This window comes from Lepisma saccharinum, chromosome 11 (assembly GCF_977018435.1).
Source record: "Lepisma saccharinum chromosome 11, izLepSacc3.1, whole genome shotgun sequence".
NCBI classification, from domain to species: Eukaryota; Metazoa; Arthropoda; class Insecta; order Zygentoma; family Lepismatidae; genus Lepisma; species Lepisma saccharinum.
In genome coordinates this window covers 39,459,314-39,481,634 of record NC_139239.1, presented here as the reverse complement: position 1 = coordinate 39,481,634, position 22,321 = coordinate 39,459,314, and the positions used below count along the sequence as shown (strand labels likewise).

The 22,321-nt window shown below is 39.6% G+C and overlaps 1 protein-coding gene across 1 annotated transcript in view; it reads right to left on the bottom strand.

The window, feature by feature from the left end:
* The window catches only part of LOC145994730 (uncharacterized), a 402,364-nt gene that overhangs the window by 221,225 nt on the left and 158,818 nt on the right, over window positions 1-22,321 (bottom strand). The window contains exon 10 of the mRNA XM_083130940.1: window positions 8,829-8,890. Within this exon, the coding sequence (XP_082987066.1) occupies window positions 8,829-8,890 (62 nt within the window). The remainder of the gene's footprint in view (window positions 1-8,828; window positions 8,891-22,321) is intronic.

The following is a 22,321-nucleotide window of genomic DNA, read 5'->3' as shown; positions in this document are numbered from 1 at the left end:
AAGCAACACATTGCAGTTACCCCATCACGTGAACCCAATATTAAGAAACAAATTGGGTCTTTCACACAGGACCAACGCGGCTCTCCGATTGTGTCATACTGTATGGCGTCACAGTTATAAATTTACTGGATTAAGTTATGTTTTACGTCGCTCTTTTGCCATTTAGCTAATCGCGACGATGAGGATGAGTGATGATATGATGACATTTATGAAGGGACACTCACAAAGAACACCATTCCCAGGGAGGAATTCGAACCCGGGTCGGACTCCTGGTGTCGTAGCTCGCTGTGCTAACCACTCCGCCACAAAGGTAGGCACACACAGTATTAAAACAAGTTGCAGTGAAGGCCATCTTTACTTGTTTTTAAGTACAATTATTTAATTTTGCCCATTCTTTAGTTGGTTTCTCTTGAAAACTGTGATTGAAGGTTTTGTTGAAAGTTTAAACCTGTTTCGTGTTATTTTCATGTGATGAATTGATGATTCCTTGCAATTGCCGTCAGGATGTATCAGAACACTTAATTGTGTGTAGTAACTTACGAAATACGCTCCTCATGTACATATGAGAACCACAGTTAACTTGTTAACAGTTTTTGTATTTATCTTACTTGATTCACTTTCTATCAGATTCAGCTGATCACGATTAGATCAAATTAATGGACACTCACAGATGAATGTTCACGCTCAAGTCTAGAACCAAACCCTGAACGTACGGTAATGAGATCGCTGAAAATTCGAAAATGTTTGAGAAGGGATTTTCTTTCGAAAAAAAGAAAAGGGAATTTTTTTGTCTTGCACTGGGGAAGTTCGAAAGCGATAAACAACCGCCAGCATTTGTCCCACATCTAAGTCATCTGCGCAGAGGACACAGCTTGAAATTGGTGCCGTTTATTCGACCGCCAGATTGGCAAGAGTTCTGCGGGGAGAATGTTCCAGGCACGCTCTTCCATCGCGTAAACAGGGGGTCGATGATGAGGGGTTACCCCCCCCTAGCCCCCCTCCTCAGTTCGATGACATCCGTCGCAGCTGTTCCTCCGAAGTGTCGTTTTAATCCCAGGACGATGGGCAACAGGCATCCCCAAGTAGCGCGGGATGGACTGAATGAACTGTTTTTTCCCAACAGACTCACTTTTTAGTTCCTTGACCTGAAGGAAATGACTCATTCTTTGGACTTCCTTTTTCTTACAACCATCGTACGATCTCGCCGCACATCGGATACCCATAAGTAAAAAGGAAAGCGAAACTGCTTCCATCCAAATACGATACTACTACTAGTACTATATCTCACAATTAATTTATATAAGAAAGGTTTAATACCGATTCAGCATCAGTCCAAACTTTCACAATGAATCCGCACTTTCTAAATAAAAAATAAAAAAGCGAAATTATTGAATGTAATATTCGGTTCTCAACGAAGCAACTTACGTTCAAAATATATGTTTTTTATCACTTTGCATTGGTTCAGTACGTTAAAAAATTCCACTTTTTTCTCATTCCTGAGAAACGTGGTTTGACTGTGTAATACCGGTGTATCTGATTACAGTGGTGATATCCGTTCTTTCTATCAGGCTTAGTCTGTGAGGAAAAAGCAAATAGTAAATTTAAATTTTTAATTTTTAAAATTTATTTCCCTCAACTGTAAAAATATATGACATGTTAGGTGAAAGTGTCACAGAAAATCTGTTCTTCAATTTGAGTTCTTACTATAAATATTCTATAATTAATAAATTAAAATAGATAAAATATTGTAAGGCGCTAATTAAACCTGCCATAATACATCTGGTGGATTCATATAGTGTCAACTCAAAATAAAGAAAAAATGGGCAGATATGTGATAAAACACAAAAAAAACAACAGGAATTGCAAGTGACATCTACATTTTTATACACCTATCACAACACGAAAAGCGACAATCACTTAAGCTTTCTCTACTTATCTGTATCTGGTGCGTTTCAGTCTGTGAGCGTAGACACACTTCAACTTACTTTATATATTTTATCTAAGGCTTGAATTGAAATGTGAAACTTTTCACCATGGTCATCCGACACAGAACTTACGTTGAACGGAGGGAAAAAAATCAAAATTACTGTGGAGAACATGTATTTTCAGTGCAACCCATGCCATGGTAACTTTACAGCAGTCTTCAACCACTTACACATACATAGTTCATACTTTTCCCATTCTTCAAAACAGTTCAAGCAAAGCTCTAGAAGTTAGAGGTAAATTTCAGTCATAAAGTTCAAATTCTTCGACCTTAGGCATAAAACTCTATTTTTTGGAAATTTGAAAATTGTGTAACCATTTATTCTTTGGATTCAATGGTAGAATAAGAAAAACAAACTGTTCCCTGTATTTTATATATATATATTTTAAAATTTATTAACGCAGGTTTTACTTTGATTATTCTGTTGAATACTAAATGAGCGAAGTGATTAGCGCTGTGATGCCAGGGGTCCGGAGTTCAAATCCCGGCCTGGGCATAGGTGTTCCATGTGAGTGTCCCTTCATCAATTTAATCGTATCATCACTCATCCTCAATCAACAAATCAATCAACTAACTAACTAAACTTTATTTCTGTTATTAACGACAATACGGCTTGAATAAATGTTGCCATGTCCAGGGAGCGGTTCGACCCCACTCCCCGCTCCTGACACTCATGCTTTCCTTTCAAGTAGCAGGGCAGAAGACTTCAATGTTTCGATGATTTACCTGGATCGAGCGTAGCGCCGACAAACGGTTCGTTTCCGAACTCGCAAGACCTGCAGCGCCTCTAACTGGGTAATTATCGAACTACGTGTCTCGCCTCGCTCAGAGGTGGAAACGACCTTGACAATGAACTTGCACTTCGATTTGTTGAGAGACGGCGTCGTGCACGGGGACACGGCCGCGCCGGGAGATGAATCGCAGTCCGTCACACGCTGCGCTTCTTTGGAACAGCAGAGGATGAAGAATGAGTCTATCAAGGAGCCCAGGTAGCTTAATGGAAGAAGGGGTCACGAGGTACGTTGCTAAGCGCTCATCGAATGGTCGGTTCGAGACGCTCTCAAAGAATACGAGTTGGACACAAAGGCTTCTGGTGGAAGCCGTGCATGGGGCTCCACAGTATCTAAGTGCTCTTTTGATAAAGAAAGTGCTCGCAACTACACAAAAACAGAAAAAAACCCAACAAAAAACGAGTGGAGGTAGTGCCAGCCAGAACAGCATAGCGTCTGAAATGTTGGGGCATCATTGGACGCTAAAAATAACTCCTGTGGAGTGGTGCAACACAGATTGCGTGGGCATTTTTAATTGGATTGTTTGACTACGATCAACATGGCATGGGTTTGTAACATCCCCCAAGATCCAAAAATGTACAGTCACCGCCAATAAAAATCGGACACCTTCACCATCCTTAAATACCCGCTTGCCTGCCTGCATGACGTAATGCGACTTGCCTGACTCAAAGGCGATGAGTACATTTTAATAGCAAATCTTCAATGGCAACTTCTAGCACAGGAAGGCGACACACATAACGTCATGCAGGGAAGCGGATATTTAAGAATCTAGGCGTCCCATTGTTATTGCCGGGGACTGTACAACCGGAGGGGGATGATGTAACCAGAAGGGTCTTTCCCCTCCTTAACCCACTTAAAATATAGTCCCGTGCATTTATAGTTGAAAAGTTTCCAGTAATATTTTCGAAGCACTGAATAATGTTTTAGTATTTAGCGTCGTTTTTCTGTCAGCTTTGGCTAATCGCAACGATGAGGATAAGTGATGATTTGATGAACCATCAATGCCTAGGCCAGGACCCGAACACTGGAAATTCGGTGCCGAGTTGACCACCTAACGCGTTCAGCCAGTTATTACTATATGTGCGTGCGTGTAACTTCCTCCAACTATAAATTAGGTATATTTGAACTATAAATACAGTCATGTGTATTTATACTAGGGATGATCGAAAAAAAATAACACAAAGCCTACAAATTCTAGTAGGTATTTATTATACGAATACGCACGGACTTATGTGAAAGGACACTTCATACACTACTTCTCAACATAGTCCCTCCCCGGATTAAGCATTTATGCCAGCGCTACACGCGGTTCATGATGCCTGTCTCATCTCGGGGTCCTGTTGTCGGAGCCCAACCCTTACGTCCTGGCATAGCGGGTTTTGGGTGGCTTGTGCTCTATCATCCAGCATACTTTCCGGAGCTTGCTCTGAGCGATTACCATCTCCTTGCTACTATGAAGAAACATCTCAGAGGACGCCGGTTTCACTCGATGTTGTCAAGCACGAAGCAAGGGTTGGCTTCCGACAACAGGACCCCCAGTTCTATGCGAGAGGCATCGTGAACCTACGTTGAGAAGTAGTGTATGAAGTGTCCTTCAACGTGAGTCCGTGCGTATTCGTATAATAAATACCTACCTGAACCGATCAACCCTCGTAGTAAAAGTTCTTCGTGTTTGGATCTTGTTTAATTTTGTTTGGAAATGACGACGCATGGTGAACTCGTTTTCCAGAAGATGACACACTCAAACTCCTTCTGAAGTAGAAAGGACTGTAGCCTTAGGAACAAGTAGTGTAGTAGTGGAACCAGAACAGAGCCTGGAGTACATTTCCTGTCATAATATAACACATAGTTCTTCATAGTCCGCTAAATATTTTTTTAAAAAAATACCTTTCATAAATAACCCAGATGATATACCGAGTGGCCAGAATTAAAGTTACCCAACTCAGAGCCCTCTGTAGCCTGTTTGAGGCATCGTAGAACTCTGAAATTTGGTGAATCCAGACCATGGGGAACAGGATGGCGATAAAAAAATAAAAATAAAATATTTTTTTTTAAAAAAATAGTTCAATTTTCCGACACCAGGTTGAACTGTGGCACTGAACTTCCATGATGGGTTGTAATAATGACGTAAACTGCTCCAATTGCTTATGGATTCGCCTTTACTTTGCAATCTTGCAATAAACGAGAGATTATTTTCTCGCAACTTCCAGCTACTAATAAATGTATTTCTCATTAATAACTCAGCTAAATCACTTAACGAGATTATGGTCTGCATAGTGGATTCACCAAATTTCAGAGTTCTACGATGCCTGAAACAGGCTACAGAGGGCTCTGAGTTGGGTAACTTTAATTCTGGCCACCCGGTATTATATGTCTTTATAAAATGAAGGCAAACTCTTCATGAAATTTTTACACGACTCACAAATGCTCAGTGAACACCTTCCAGATGCGGCATACAACTAGATGATACTCCATTTCGTCCCACACGCGTGTTGCTATGTCATGGTTGATTAGTATCACACACACAACTTCAGTGATTCGTTACAAGGTAAATGAGATTATAAGGGAGCATTAAGGTAGTATCCGTCACGAATCCCCGCAAGAAAATATTTTCGGTTTAAATCTGGTGACCGTGGTGGCCTCCATGTAATCAGCACGAACTGTGCGTTCTATTCAAGGTTGTGAGAAATTTCCACGGAGATCAACAAACAGAATTAGCTACGCACGAGTGGCCATCATTACAGCAATCTGAAGCCTTTTTTCATTTCCAAAGTGGCCATTTAATTATTCTCTACGCACTGTAAAAACGCCATATCGGTGGCCGAGCGCGTTAAGTAGTCGACTCGCGATGTTGCCACCGAAGTTCCCCAGTTCGAGTCACGAGCTGGGGATGGGTGATATTTGTGGGTGTTACCTTAAACTCATCATCACTCACCTTCGTCGTCACGATTAGGCAAAAGAGGCAGAAAAGCGGCGCTAAAAAATAAAAAAATCAACAATGTAAGTAAGAAGGAAGTTTATGTGAACAAAACCACGTGAGTTCTGGGATATTTTTCAGTTCCTGAGTCAGTTCTGGTGTTATTTTTCCCATGAATATATTGATCGTAGCTATGCAGCTTATACTAGGTTTCCCATCATCAATCTAGATGGGTTTATCACATACACCACATTCCCACGTGCAAGATTCTTGTACAGTTGTTATTGCCATTGGATTAAACCATAGGATTCGTCACCAGCCTAGTGTGTTTATTTACAAAGAGTGACAAAACAGTTTCGTTCTGAAGAGTAAACTATACAATTATTAGGAGCTATCATGGAAGAGTAACAACAAAGGAAAATAATATAAACGTTTCTATTTTTTTTTTTAAAAAAAAGAAACCTTGTAGCGTTACGGTAACTAACATAATTCGAGGAACGTGAAGGTAATGCAATTACAAAAAAGAGCAACACGTTAGTTGAGTGCGTAACTTCTCAGCAATGGGAAGTTACAATACTGGCTTCATAAAACCCATATGGTACAGCCAATCGAATTTCATTGCTATTCCTGGAATGCTATAATGTCCCGGTTACATTACATGTGCGTAATTCATATGTTTCTGATTAATGTGCTGTAAGGACGTCTTACATGCATAAACCTGTATATTTTTCTCATGCAGGCAACTCCAGCATTACAGAAAGATTGCATGCCATTTGAACGGATTACAGAACTTTCGATATTTGTTCGATATATTTGATAATTAATCTACACATTCACTATAAATTTTAACCACAGAACCCGTTGGTCCAGTCTAGTTCGCTGCACTATTTGACACTAGGTGTAGCGCAGGTGTATCCCGGTGTCATGTTGGTGCAAGGAAATTGTGTTCAACCAAGTAGACGCTGCACGCAAGTACAGTGGTGTTCAACTTCGGAAGATTCAACAAATGTCCGTCTGCTGCTATAAACGTTCATTCGATTGGTTGCCACGCACCAAGTGACCGTACACCACACTGTACACCGCTCCAGAACGTAGCGCAAACGGTGCAGACATTGGTACCAAACTCGGTTTTGCACTTTGTAACCAACTAGACACGCGAGTGCAAAAAAGTGTCAAAAAATGCATCGGACTGGAAGGGGCTATTTTTAATTTAGAATAGGTTCTTGAACTGGAGGTTAAGAAAGAAGATGGCAACATCAGAGTGGTCAATGATCGACAAATATTCGACTGGTAGTTGATTCACAGATTATGGGATTTAAAGGTCGTAAAGTATTTGCAAGAATATTGCATTAGGCGTCAAAGACTGACAACTAAGGGTTGAATGAAACGATGTCCATATAGACGGTGTTAAAGGCGGAGCTACTGCGGAGCATGCGCACTCGTTTTGTTCCCTTCGAACATCCGGTTACGCTTACGGTGCTATGGACGTTAATATGAAAGGGCAAAGTGGAGATTCTTTTACAAGGAAATATCAGCTGTGTAGCATATGGTTGTACAGTTCGATCGGGAACAAATTTATTGAGTCAAGTATCACTTCGTACGTTTCCGAAGGACGTAGAGAGACGAAACCTCTTGATACAAGCAGAACGAAGAAAGGATTGGTACCCGGAAAGGATTTGTACGACTTGCATTTTGTTATAAACATGTTGATCGTTTATCTGCGTATTGTGTTGTGGTCAAAAGCACGCCTCTTAGTGAGGTTTCAAACCGAAGCGACACGCGAAAGCAGTGGTTCGTACCGAAGTGACAAGCGACACAGGCCCATTTAGTCTATAAATAAGTATTTACCGCTCATGGGAAATCAAGTCTCAGGCGGCACAATACACGCCATTGGAAATCTGAGCGACACGTGCAGCTCGTCGCGTCGCTTCGGTTCCAAAAAATTCATTGATCACTGAGGATTCACTTTTAAGTGGCACGGAGATTACACACCGAAGCGACAAGCAACAGCCCCTTTACTCTAAAGGAAACAATTCACCTTGCATACGAATACAAGAGACCGAGGCGACACGATGCATGGTACTGAGAAAACAACAGTCCAGTCCAAGCGACACGTGCATTTTCTCGTGGTGAATTGGTTCGAAAGGAAGATTTCAGACTGCAGCCATACGTGTCTCTTGGAAACCAACATTCAAAAATAAACAACACCTTCCGAATTAAAGAGACACGACAAATTGCAGGTGTCGCTTGTCGCTCGGAATGGGCCGTTTTATCAATACCGTACATTGTGTTGCCCCGGCCTGTTATTTGCGCAAGCGTGACTGGTGAATGGTTTGCTTTAGATCGAATGCTTCTGTGCGAAATCCCGATATCGCTTGTCGCTTCAGTCTGAAAACTCCCTTGTTGTTTGAAGTAAATTCGTGCAAGTGAAAGTGGCATGCCATATCATAGGTTTTCCCTAAATCCCTCAAGGGGAAAGGCGACGTTGAAAGCACATATATTTACTAGCATTTGTTATGTGTCATTTCATTACTTCTGCAGATTTGTTGGCAAAGATTCACTTAACCATACTTTATAATATAATAATATCACTAGTTTTATAGAATTCTCTTTCCCTCACTTTTACATTTACAAAATAATTAAATATATCTAAATTTTCGTACGTTTTGAGCTCGTCGTGCTTGTACATGAGATACTTGTATGTACTATGCTATACCTAGGTACAACTGGCGACCACAAAGACACGTCATATTTTAATAATCTGCTCTGAAGTTGATCATCCGACGGATTCTAGACGTCCACTCCTTCATAGTAGAACTTTAACAAATACCTTTCTTGACTATCGTCGCACAACTGATGAAAACAAGCGCCCATTTCTTACTTCGTATGCCAGTGAATCTGCACTGGCAACAACGGGGACTGGCCTAAACCGGAAGTTCCGGGGGGACCGGGCAAGACCTCACCAATGTTTATGTTTACATTTTTAACACGGTCTATTTGCAAGAGCAGTGAGTGCTTCCTACGATGTACAATATCTATCTTCAGGAAAATTAAATTCTTATTTTATAAATTATTCAGGATCAAGTAAAAAATTGGCTAGATCGATACTCTACGAAATCAATAACAAAGTACTTACCAAAGTTTTGCTCGAAGTGTGCACAGGAGGAGCAGCTTCAGAATAAATTTTCTTTCGCCATCCTGAAAAGAATATAGGAGAAACGTTAGTTTTCGCGATTTAAAAAGGGTTCCATGTTACCCTTGCACAATGCAGAGAGTAAATGTAAATACGTGCGGTTATAGAATAGAGTGGTGGTTATAGACCTGTAGAAGAGTCGTAGATTACCCATATGGAAGTGACAGAAAAAAAAAAGTTTGAGTAGATACTGTGTATCACCAAACCCGTACACCTTTGCACAGAACCGCCATTTTACAAAATTTTGTAAAATGGCCCTAAACACAAAATATTAAATGGAATTATCTAAAATGTGGAACTTCAGTACGCTGGTGATAAACTTTTTGTCGAAATCGGAAATAAGTAGTAATCCTGGCTCCCAAAGAGGGCTATAGAGGAAAGTTGTTGGAAATATATATTGTTTTCAATGTAATGTGCTAGAATTATCAACGCAGAATGTTGAGACTCTGGTACGAGCCTCAATGAGAACGGAACATGTTTCGTCCTTAAAGGGGGCATTTATGTTATGTACTCTACTAGGTAAATTAAGAAATGATGACGATAATTAAAGGCAAAGATAAACACGTGCAGGTCCCTCAACTCCCTGCCCCTAGACTCGGGCAAAAACTCACAATTGAAATCTGGGTACGTCGCTGCGTCACTAACATCCATCGATGTCTGCTTCATCGTAGAAAACGACAGGCGACATCATGAAACAGTACCATTACGCTAACGTAAATGTATCCTTTAAGTACGAAGCATGTTTCGTTCTCACTGAGGTTCATACCAGCGTACAGCGTCAACGGCACATTCAATTTGACGTCAGGGGCGCAGGGCAGTATAGGAAATCTGGCAGAAACAGCACGAGGTCCGGCAAGCGACAGCAAGCACGCAGCAAAACAAACGCTCTGTGGATGAAAATAGACCCAATGTTGGTGGCTTTATTGAAGTGGGGAATTAAAAATGAAGTTTCCTTTTGGTCAATTAATACATTTTGTGTGCGTGTACGTATGCATGACAATGTTTATAATATATTAATAATGAAAGAAGATCATGCTTTCGTCGGTGGTTAGGATGGTGTGATTTTCCCAATTCGGGGTAAAATATGAATCGTGTTTGGAAAGCAAGCGCTGTTTTTGTGGTTAGCATCATATAAATTTTATGCTACCCTTTGCATACTGACAATTTGTAACGCATGGGGTTGCTGTACGATCTCAAAGAACGTTCACAAAAAAAATCAAGTTTTAATGTTTATCAATCAGCGCATGCGGTCGCACCATGCATATATTTGTATACAGTTTCCTGCGTATCTTCTATGGATATCTCAATACACATACAAAAAGTCACAAAGATATATTACTGTATTTTTTATTTTAAAGTATACAATTTTGCACTTCCAGAATATATTTCTAATCTGAGATATATTCTCAGATATTCTCTAATCTCTAATCTAAATAAGTTTGTTTTAAGTTCACTTTATGCTCAGATGAACTCGACGTACAGTTAAAAATATGCCTCCACGCAATCGAATCCTGGATCCATCAATTATAAGGCGATAGTATTAGCCGTTACGCTATCGAAGAGGACCCATTTTCATGAGAATCGAAAATGGTGTTACCTTTAAGAAACGCTCCTTTAAAATGACAACATCCTTTTAGATACTTCGATTATTGTTAAGGCCAAATGCAGAAGGACTGCATTTAACATAAATTGTTATTTGTTATGTTTGTACCTTGAATCACTGCCACAAAGGCTACAAACACAATTCTTATCAAATTTACAACACGCTCCAAAGCATTTGCCGGAAACATGGCAGCGGGCATGATTTTGCACACATATTGTTGGGAACGTGCAAATTTCTCACTTGGAAAAAGCAAGGGTTATCTTTCGAACTCAGTCTCACGCAGCTTCGCTTGACAGCAGTAGACGTAATTTGGTTAATCTGTTTACAATCTGGAATTTCCACTTAATACATACAACAAAACTGAAATCTTGGGAAAATAACGAAGCGGAATGAGCTAATAAAGTTGCAAGTGTGCGAAATCGCACACATTATCGCCAATTGCGTGAACGAAACTGCGAATTCTAGGGACTAATTAGATTACATTTCTTTAAAACGCAGGGAGATTGTTAGATTGAATGTGCAACATGCAATAATAATACAGTTTTCACAGAAATGGCAAAGAACTCCTTTGTTCCATTCAGCGTCTTAACATGCTAAAAGATGCTGACGTGACTGTACGGACATTACTGCCTCTCGTTCTTCGTGGATTGTCCTTTTGTTCAAGGGTGTGACGGCCTCTAGCCTACATCACACGAAAATTTCCGAACTAAAAAAAGAAAAAATACTGTATTTAAAGGCCTTCAAAATAAAGTTGTTTAAATAGAATAATGAAGAGTTCATGTCGCTTAAGATATATAGTATATTTTGATAAATAAGGTAGGTCACGCCAAGTTCGCCACTCTAAAAAAAAATATTTTTCAAGAGACGTATAAACATTTTATGAGAATAAAAAAAATAGGATATCAATGCTAATGTCTTAGAAGACTTTCAAACAAATATTGCAAGAAACATGCTTCTCCTTCTTGCACAAAAATATTAAAAGAGTAGTGGTGAAGTTAAGGTACATGTGTTTCCTAAGTTCACCACTTACGTTCATGTTGTTTACCGACATAATATTTACATAAAAAGTAATACATAAATGTATTTCTGTAGTGACAAAGACTGGATTGAAATATACAAATTTCGTACAAGAAATAACTACATATATTAGATACAATAGATAAGCCGAAATGCTTATTTTCTTACTTTTAATCAATACTAAAGCCTTCATCAGATTTCTTTTGCTCCCTCGTGTAGCACTTTCATCCATGGCCTGTGAAATGAATACCAGTTTCCATTACAATTAAATTATTTACCTACGTAGCTTGGCACAAGCTGTAGTGGAGAACTTAGGAACAGGCGCAGCATTTAACAGCACCATCAAACAGTTGGACATCGCTAAAGAAAATTACATACTAATAATACTGACAGAAAGTATACAAAATGCACTTTAAAATTATATATCACACTGTCTGCATAGATAACTGATTACGTATGAAACTGATATTAACGGAGTAACTGTTGTATCACCAACCACCACACGCAACACAATATGGCGAATATCTCGAGCCAAGCAATACTGATAACGCTCCATCTAACTACATTATATGAAGCTTCGAGATACTATGCACAAGTTGATGATGTCATCGTTCGGCTAAATCTGGTAACTTTTCGAAAATGACAGGTGGCGAAGTTTGGGTGACTACCTTATACTCGTATACAATATTTTACCCAACTTGAAACAGAACTAATATAGTTTAGCATTTCATTCAAATTTCATTACATACATTTTTAAATGTGTATTTCTGTTAGGTTTTAAATGGCCAAACTGAGACAAGTAATGCACTTAACAATTGTTATTTTATCGGTATTTCATTCCACATAATTTATTTTTTCAATATTAATTTGTTATGGATAAGTCACTATAATATAGATGGTTACTGTCAGCCCTTTGACGTCCTATTGGCATACAAACAGGCTCCTTAATCAATATAATATACAGGGTGGTCCAAAAGTGTGGAAACACCTGAATAAAAATTGAATGGCATTATATTTCCAAAAACTAACATTGCAGGTTTTTAATAGGGGTGGGGGAAATGTTATAGGGCATGTAATGTATTATATAAATTGGTATGAAAATTGTATCTTGACTTGCTACATTTACTGGTCAAATTATATTTTTTATTTAATCCTTAAGAGATTTACTAATTTATTTCTAATTTCTCTTTCTCTGCTTGTCTAAAGAAAAAAAAAACAGTTTTGCGCACTATCAAAGTGCCAACGTTAGATAAAAATCTGTGCGCAAAACAGGTCAGTGAGATTTGTGCGCAATTCTGAATCTAAAGTGTGCGCAATTCGGTTGCGGCGGCACGGCCACGTGGCGGGACACATAAATTAATAATAAAATTAAATCGAGAATATCTCTTGCACGTGGGATAACAAATTACATGTTTATATCTTTAGTTTGATTCTGAGAGACAGACGGTTCGAGATATATCGATTGTTCTCAAGCACTGATTCAAATGATTATATTTTACAGGGTCGAACCTCCAGCAGTGGTAGGACCTTGTTCGAGAGCAGGAATTAAGTTGCAGAAAAGAGTACATATGAGATTCAAAGAATAAAAAGAAAGCAGCTCTGGAAATATCGCAAGAAAAGTATGGAATGCAAGGTTACAACATCGATGCACCAAAGCCCAGGAGGGATACTTGTTAATTACCAGTAAGAAAGGCAAGAAGTAAGAGAAGAGCTCGTTGAGGAGGCCAAGGTCTTACAAGGTCTGAGGGAGGGAGTGCAACATCTCCTGCTCGAGCCCTCCAGCGTCATTAAAAGTGTGTCTGCAGAAACCACCGTTACGAGCCACGATTCATTACAGTCACTTCGTTACTTATCCTCGCAACAACAAATGCACTTATCGTGATAGGTTAGAAGTGAACGGATTTATATGTAAGAAAAATGTGTCAGATATGTAAATATACGTTACTTACTTTCATCAAAATATGAAATTAAATATGGACTTACAATTGTGAAAAATGACAATTTTCAGTAACCAAGTGAAGCACCTAAATAAAATGCATTAGGCATACATAACATGAATTCTAACGTAAAATTCAAATACGAAATGTGCTTTATTTTCTGCTACCAAAACAATGGATTTACAAACAAGGCTTATGGGACATTAATTGAAATGCGAAGTTGAAATACACAAGGTGGTTAATCTATTGTTACCAAAACAATGAAGCAATGGATTACCAAACATTCTTTTCAGTGCTAAAACGTGAATCGTCTCCTGTTGTCCCTAAAGACAGATTTATTAAATTGACTGAAACTGCGTCAAATATCGCATGAAGAATTTTATTTTTATCATGGTAGAGTTTATAGTTTTCCAATTCAGTAACCAAATGGACATAACTAATGTTTACATTTAAAATGTAATTTTTATGGGCACTTTAGTTATAAAATACTGATACTTTTATTCAAGGGTAGGTCGATATAATACACATTGTCATTTTTTTACTACCTTTTGTTCATACATTTGCATGCGAACTTATACGGCCTAATAAACAGTCATAAGTAGGTACAAATGTTACCGATGACATGTTTACAAATGTAAACCCCGGTTATCCTAGGAAATTGAATATAAAGAGCTTTCATCTCAAAAGTAACACCGTTAAGCCTTGTTTCCATGTTAATAATTAAAATTTATTGTGAATATTCGTCTGAAGAAGACCCTGTTAGAGGGTGGAAACGTTTCGTTTTTATGTATATTTTTTATACTATAAAAGTTTATACTATACTGGTTTGGGCATTGGTGCGACGATATCTAAGGTTACGCACAAATCGATCGTCGAATTCGATTGTTTGACTGCCATGGACAGGCAATCAGTTCAACATTCTTTATATCACGGTCATTTAACATGAGGTCCATGTTTCTGTCAAATGAATTTTGTGGTTCCATATTTAGTATTTTCTGTAAAAATCAACACATATCGCTGGTTTGTATTGTTGTCTAGAACAAACGAGCGAGAGGTTTGCAGTAGAAAATTCAGAGTTCTTGCAACTCACCAAATTTTGTTAAGGCAGCTCGAATGGTTTCGGAGCTATCTCAGCAATAGTAACGGGCCGATCTTTGATTTTCAATTGTTGGATCTCACAGACAGACGGACGTGCCAATGGAAGTAATTTGTAGAAAATTTTAATTCTTAGATCAACTAAAAAGTTGATTGAAGAAATGGGGGAACAAAGATCGTCAATTTCCGCTGCCATCAAACCACCGCACAAGAAAATGACCATGGCCGGTCTTAAAGTATTAACGGACATTATATAGTTGCCCTAATTAATGTAATTTTAATGATTCAGCTTTTAAAAATACATTTATGGTACACGCGAGTACAATTTATAATCATTATGCATCTTTACTCACGATAAAAATATTCAAATTTAAGCAAGAAACGGTTGTATCCCGTTTTTGTAAAATACCAGCAGGCTGTTAAATGATAACGGTACAGTATTGTAAATTCTACATTAACAGCATATTCTTACAGGATAACATGGTACGTGAGAAAATGCAAATCTTGGATGATATTGATACGGCCTGTAGTTTTCGATTGTCTGGTGAAGTAACGATGAGGGCAATTGATATTTAAATCACCGCACCAAAACCAACCTGGGCTTGACTTCTTGAAGGCACGCAAAGGATACTCCATAATTATATTTGTATTTTCGTTTAAGTCGCTTTTCTGCCACTTTGACTAATCGTGACGATAGAATGGGAGGTGATACGATAAAACTGATGAAGGGATACAACCAAAGTACAGGGTGACACAGAAAAACGGGAACTTTTGAAAAACCCACCAGACACCAGAGAAATCAGATAAAGACATATATTGACAGAAATTGAACTGTTACAACTTGCCATTTAAGATACAGTAATCCACAGTATCACTTTTTGAAAATTACGTCCTTGAGATCGAGTCCTTTGCTAGCTCTGCATTCTTGCAATCTACATTGAGATTCCTCATTGATCGCTGCAACATGTCAGGTGGGATGGCACGAATTTCTTCTTTAATTCGTTGCTTCAATTCATCCCTTGTTCTTGGCCGAGACGTATACACCTGACTCCTCAGGTGGCCTCAGAAGAAGAAATCACATACGGACAAATCCGGGGATCTTGGTGGCCAGGAAATGTCACCAAATCGAGAGATAACGCGATTACCAAACAATTCTCGCACAGTTGTCATGGACTGCCTTGGAGTGTGCGCTGTCGCACCATCCTCTTGAAACCAGGCTTCGTGAAGTTGTGGAAACCTGTTAAATGCAGGTGCAGCAAAAGCTTTCAGCATCTCAACATGTTCTTCATTTTCAAAAGCTAAGGTCCGATGACCCCGTGTGACGAAACTGCACACCATACCGTCACAATGCTGCTGTGTAAAGGACGTTCATGAAGTTCCTGAGGGTTGCTGGGACTGAACTCCCTCTGCGCAACTTGCAAACTATCATTGTTTTTGTAAAACATTTTTATGGCGAAAGCACGATGTTGACCGTTCCACTGATCCATGATTAATAAATGGCAACGTTGTCTGTTGCTCAAGATACCGTTATGCAGTGCTGCCAACTACGCTTTTCAAAAGTTCCCGTTTCTCTGTGTCACTCTGTATATCCATGCGCAGGCCGAGACCCACCTAGGAACATCTTGCAGTGGCGATATATAAAAAAAAAGTTACGAAAAACGGAGAAAAAAACAACTTTAGTTTCCGTCGAACATTCGGTTATATAATACGCAATGATGCACAACTTCGTTCTGATACCCGTAACTCAGAATTTTCTACATCTATTTCCGTTAAATTTAGCTCGCTTTTCTAACTCTTAGGGCGGGGTCTCCCCTATGGCGTAGTGATAATGTTGTGACCTTGTAATCAAGGGGCCCGAGTTCGATACTCGGTGGAGGCACATAGTGGTTCGGGTCCAACTTTAAACTGTATGCCCAGTCCCGTTTAGTCTATCTGTGCATGAAGTGTAAGAAACTCACAACTGTACCTCTTGGGTTGACTGAGACAATAAGGATGAATGATGAACTGGTGAAATGGACTTTAGGGGAAACACATGATACATTCATGCCTTACCTAGGGTTTCGAAACAGGGACTTCTAGCTTGGTAGCGCGTTACGCTTACCATGTTGCCACAGAGGCTGGCGGTAACACTGTACTTTCAGATACCGAGTAATGAGTTCCGTAATGAGTAGGGAGCGGAAGTTGATGACCTAAAAAATATAGGTATATGACCTATAGAATGTCCTAAAAAATGGGAAAAAATGACGTAAAAAATGCAAAAAATGACCATTAAATTTGTTAGTTTCAGGTTAAAAATTGAAATGAAAAGGAAATTAAACAAAATGCAATCTTGCTTTAAAAAAAGGCGCCAAATGATACCACATGCAAATTCAATTAACATATGCAACGAGAATTTCCAATGGAATCAACTGAATAATTTTAAAACAATTTAATGAAAGAGTCGTATACGCGGAATGAATTGGTGTAAATGCATTAATTTCCCGCATCTTTGCCTGGTGATGTAGTGTGGTGTGTTTCTGTGGCAATATAAAGAAAATAAATTATCACGATCCACGTAAGAAATTTTTGTTTAGATATTTTAACGAATTGTATAAAAAAATAGGGAAACCAAAATCATGGACGCATCCGGGAAAGGGTTCATAGACACGCACCCCCCATCCCCCAGAAAAAGTGCGTCGAAAAGTAATTTTTAACATCAGAAATTGTTTGAAATATCTGAGTTTGCCACAGGCGAGCACCTGGTGGTTTCCCCAGACACAACAAAGACTGTCACCAGTTCAGCATTTCTTTTGCTCGTAAACTGCAATCCTGCCAGATATATATAGACCTATGTTCACCTTGGTGAAAAGACTCAAGAAGATTACCAAAATGAAAGAAGTGACAAAATATGACGAAACTATACACTGAATATTGCAAAAAAATGGCGAAAATCGGAGAAAATGACCTAAAACCTGAAAATTGGCAAAAAATGCAAAAAAAGCACTTTAAAATTACCTTTTTTATGTTCTGGACGAAGTGTAATATTGTGTATATTTAATGGGCATCGTGTCCGAGATGTCAGAAAAAAGATGACATTTCATCAACTTCCGCTCCCTAGTAATGAGTATGGGTAGTTTACGAAGATAAGTAGGCACTTTACATTTGACTGGTGACATGTTCATTCTAAGGATGCCAGTTGTTATTGCAACATGCATGTCTTCATTCCGGTAATAAGTCGATCTGCAAGTAATCGTAGTCCCCCACTGCAAATAGTGATTACGTCTTGTCCTCCATTAAAGCATTACAATGGCCTCCATTCTCGCGAGACCGCATTCCGTGATTTATCGGCCATTTCTAGACAGGAAGGGCAATCCCCAGTTAATCAAGCGCAGGTTTTCTACATATTAATGGCGTTTGCATTCTTCACATTCCTAGCCCTAGATGTGGATGCTGCGCTTAGAACGTGTGGAAGTTTTTCGCCACTGGCCACACCTGAAGTCGCTGCTCCGGTATTCAATGAATTCAAACCTTCGAGTTCAGAGTCGAGGGATGCCCCAGATAAGTGAGAAGGAAGGCTTTCTATCACTCAGAGCAACGTTTCATTTCGCTGCCAAGTTTACACTTCAGTAATCTTAACATGGAATCTTTCAAAGGACTCCCTTGCAAGATTTCACGTCGTTGCGAGATGACACAATTTCTGTGCTTTTTATATTGCAGATAATCGTTTGATTGACTGATTGAGTTGGTATTTAAAGTCAACTTTATGCACAGTAAGGCCAATCGGGACTGGACCTACAGTTTAAAGTGGGATCCGAACCACCATGTGCCTCCACCGGGTATCGAACCCGGGACTCATTCCTTACAAGGCAACGACGTTACCACTGCGCCATCTGGGAGGCCGCAGACAATATTTTGTCGAAGATGCAATATTGATCCCACAAATATATATTTTTAAGCTTCTGCGAAGATTGACTAGTGCGATTGCATGTTTTAACGAAAAAAATATACACTAAGAGAGACAAACGGTAGTTTAACAACACAAATGGGAAACAGTAGGAATCGAGGCACCAATCCCTTGACAATATATGTACCGGTGATGAGTTTCAGTATTTAAGTCCAACTTTATGGACTCGATCTACAGTTTAAAGTTGGATCCGAACCACTATGCGCCTCCATCGGGTATCGAACCCGGAACCTTTGATTATATAAGGCAACGACGTTACTACGTTACCGGGATGGACGATATCGGAAATTTGATATCGCGATACATCGTCACAGACGATACGATATTTTTTTCCGTATCGTGATATCGGTGATATATCGTCACCACGATACATATCGCTGACACGATATATATCGCTAAAAAATCGTGACGATATATCGCCAACACGATATATATATATCGCCAAATATCGTGACGATATATCGCCGACAGCATACATATATATCGCAAAATATGGTGACGATATATAGCCGACAGCATATATATATAGTATATCGCAAAATATCGTGACGATATATCACCGACAGCATATATATACACTCATGCTCATAAATTAAGGATAATGCTGAATCTTGTACAAAGAAATATTTGATGTGCACGTTGCAGCTTGAAATGATGTCTGGGTACTGTACCAAACAATCTGTGTTGACTATGACCTTGATCCAGTGTGTGGTGGCGCTGTAAGCAGACAAATGACTCACAGTAGCGAAACTGCTGACCAGAGTACAGTGCCTATAGGAAGTGTGCAGTTGTGTTCGAGTGTGCTAATGGTGAGTGCGTGTGTGAAATGGCTCAACGAACACATATTGATGATGTAATGAGGGGAAGGATACTTGGGCGGCTAGAGGCGGGCCAAAGACAGCAGGTCGTGTCACAGGTGCTCCATGTGCCACAAAGTGTCATCTCACGATTATGGCAACGATTCCAACAGACTGGAAACGTGTCTCGGCGCTACAGCTGTGGACGTCCACAGTGTACAACACCACGAGAAGACAGGTATCTGACCGTAAGTGCCCGGAGACACAGACCAAGTACTGCCGGGGGCCTTGCTCGAGACCTTGCAGCTGCCACTGGAAGAGTTCTTTCCAGACACACTGTGTACAAACGACTCAACAGGCACGTTTTATTCGCCCGGAGGCCTGCAATCTGCATTCCACTGTCACATGGTCACAGAGTAGCCCGTAACAACTGGTATAGAGAACACAGGACATGGACAATGGAAGAATGGTCTCAGATACTCTTCACTGACGAGTCCAGGTATAGTCTCAACAATGATTCTCGTCGTGTAACCATCTGGCGTGAACCAGGAACCAGATACAGACCCGGTACCATCCTCGAAAGGGACCAGTATGGAGGTGGTGGTGTCATGGTGTGAGGTGGCATTATCCTGGGTTCACGTACACCCTTTCATATCTTCGACAGAGGTACTGTAACAGGTCAGGTGTACGTGGAAGTTATTCTGCAAGACTACTTTCGTCTTTTCAGAGGTGCAGTCGGTCCTACGTTCCTCCTGATGGATGACAATGCCAGGCCACACCGAGCTGCTATTGTGGAGGAGTACCTTCAAACAGAAGACATCATATGAAAGGAGTGACCTGCCTATTCCCCTGACCTCAACCCAATCGAACATGCTTCGGATGCTCTAGGCCGACGTGTCGCCGCACGTCTTCCACCTCCTCGGACTCTTCAGGAGTTCCGATAGGCACTGGTGCAAGAATGGGAAGCCATACCCCAGCAGCTGCTCGACAACCCACTCCAGAGTATGCAAAGCCGTTGTACTGCATGTGTCAATGTGCATGGGCATCACATTCCATACTGAAACCTGTGCACGTGCTCAAAAGAACTGTGCAACAACATTTTATAATCTCCCTTGCTTAGTATCATATGTGCGTTCTTTGGTTTTTCTCACGTTTTCTGCAATAAACAGGGTTAAACAGGGTATGTGGATGTCTTTCTTGTGTGTTCAACATGTGTCTGTGCTACCACAACTAGTTTGTTTCAGTGCTGTATCGTGGGGCACCAAAACCTCTATTATCCTTAATTTATGAGCATGAGTGTATATATATCGCAAAATATCGTGACGATATATCGCCGACAAAATACATATTGCCAAATATCGTGACAATATATATCTCTAAAATATAGTGACCATATATCGTCTCGTTGATATCGCCTGGACGTTATATCGCCCAACACTAGTTACTACCAAGCCATCGAGGAGGCCCCAGAAAGCACCATATCTTTCTTGTGCCAGAAGAAACATTTTAGAAGACTCATTCCGACGGCTCTGTGGTCGACTTTCGATCTCGCTGGGTATTCGAGAGTCCTTTCATCCATCTCATCTAATCATCACTCATCCTCATTGTCACGAAAAGTCAAAAGTAGAAGAAAAGCGCCGCAAAATAATAAACTCCACTCAAACATCTTGACTTGTAAACATATCTGTGTACAAATTCTTCAAGAGGACTCAGCGCCATCATCATCAAAATCTTATATTATCTTAAAAATGTTCGAACATTAAAAAATTCCTAGTCAAGTACGCATATAATAAGCAGAGAAGCCTAATTTTCAGAATTAAGATGATGTCAGAGGTTTAGCATTCTGAATAATTAATAATGATTAACATGCACAGTGCATGTGAGCAGTGGCGGCGATAAGTGCCCTGCAAAACCTGCAGTGCAGGAAGGGACCTTTCAAACCATAGTTATGAAGAAACTGGTAATTTTGTATATTCAAAAGATATGCATTTTCTCAAATCATGAAGAGTTTTTATTAATTACTGAGTTATTTGTATTTCGAGCGTCAGACTTTTCTGACCAATAATAAAATAATAATAAGTATATAAAGCAGCGATGATCCTGTCGGTAGAGCGTATAACCCCAAAGGGGGGGGGGGGACTCGGGTACAAAGCCCATCGTGGATGATCCGAAGTGGAGATTTGTCAGACAATTTCCCTGCACAAAACAGTTCGGGGCTCAACAGCTTCAGAACCACTCAGCAGGAGGTGACTCTACGTTTAGGCCTACATGTGTTGCCTACACGTAATCTAAGCATTATTACTAGGGAAAGGATTTTAAGGTGCAAAATTATGGTCGGGAAGAAGAAAAAAAAAAGGTTCTGAAAATGTTTTCAAATAAGTTGCAACAAAAGGTCGTAATAAAATGCCTTTATTCAATGCTCTCGTTTCCTGCGCCTCCTGTATATAATGCGAGTGGACCGCATAGAGAACTGTGGTTGTGCCGAACAGGTTTTGTTAAAATTTCTGTTTTCTCCCGCGGTTTTGGCTGGAATACCATTTTATATCTCTCGTTCTACTCTACAAAATAAGACTATCGGATTTTATGTAACTGCTCAAGAAGGGTGAAAATCATTAATTTTTCTGTTCAATTTTTTAACAAAACATGAAAGAAAAGGAAGGAAAAGGGTGCTGAAGCATCAAAAGAGGGTAAAAAAGGGGATAAATGGCTAATCTCACGAAAAGGTGCAACAAAATATGTTCATTTTACTTCATTTCATGTCATAAAAAACATATCTCAAAAATATGTTCATTTTACTTCATTTCATGTCATAAAAAACATATCTCAAACGATCGGTATGAAAACAGCTATATTTTTGGAAAAGTGCTGCATCTTAAAATCCGTTCCCTAATTATTACCTTAAATTTACAATAAATTAATAGATACAACGCTGTTTTGAAGAAAAAGTGCAATTTTTCAATCACGTTGCTTAGCATTCACTTTCAAAAGTTTTCTGGGAAGGTATGCAGGAGACAATCGAGAGACATAATTCACGAATACATTTT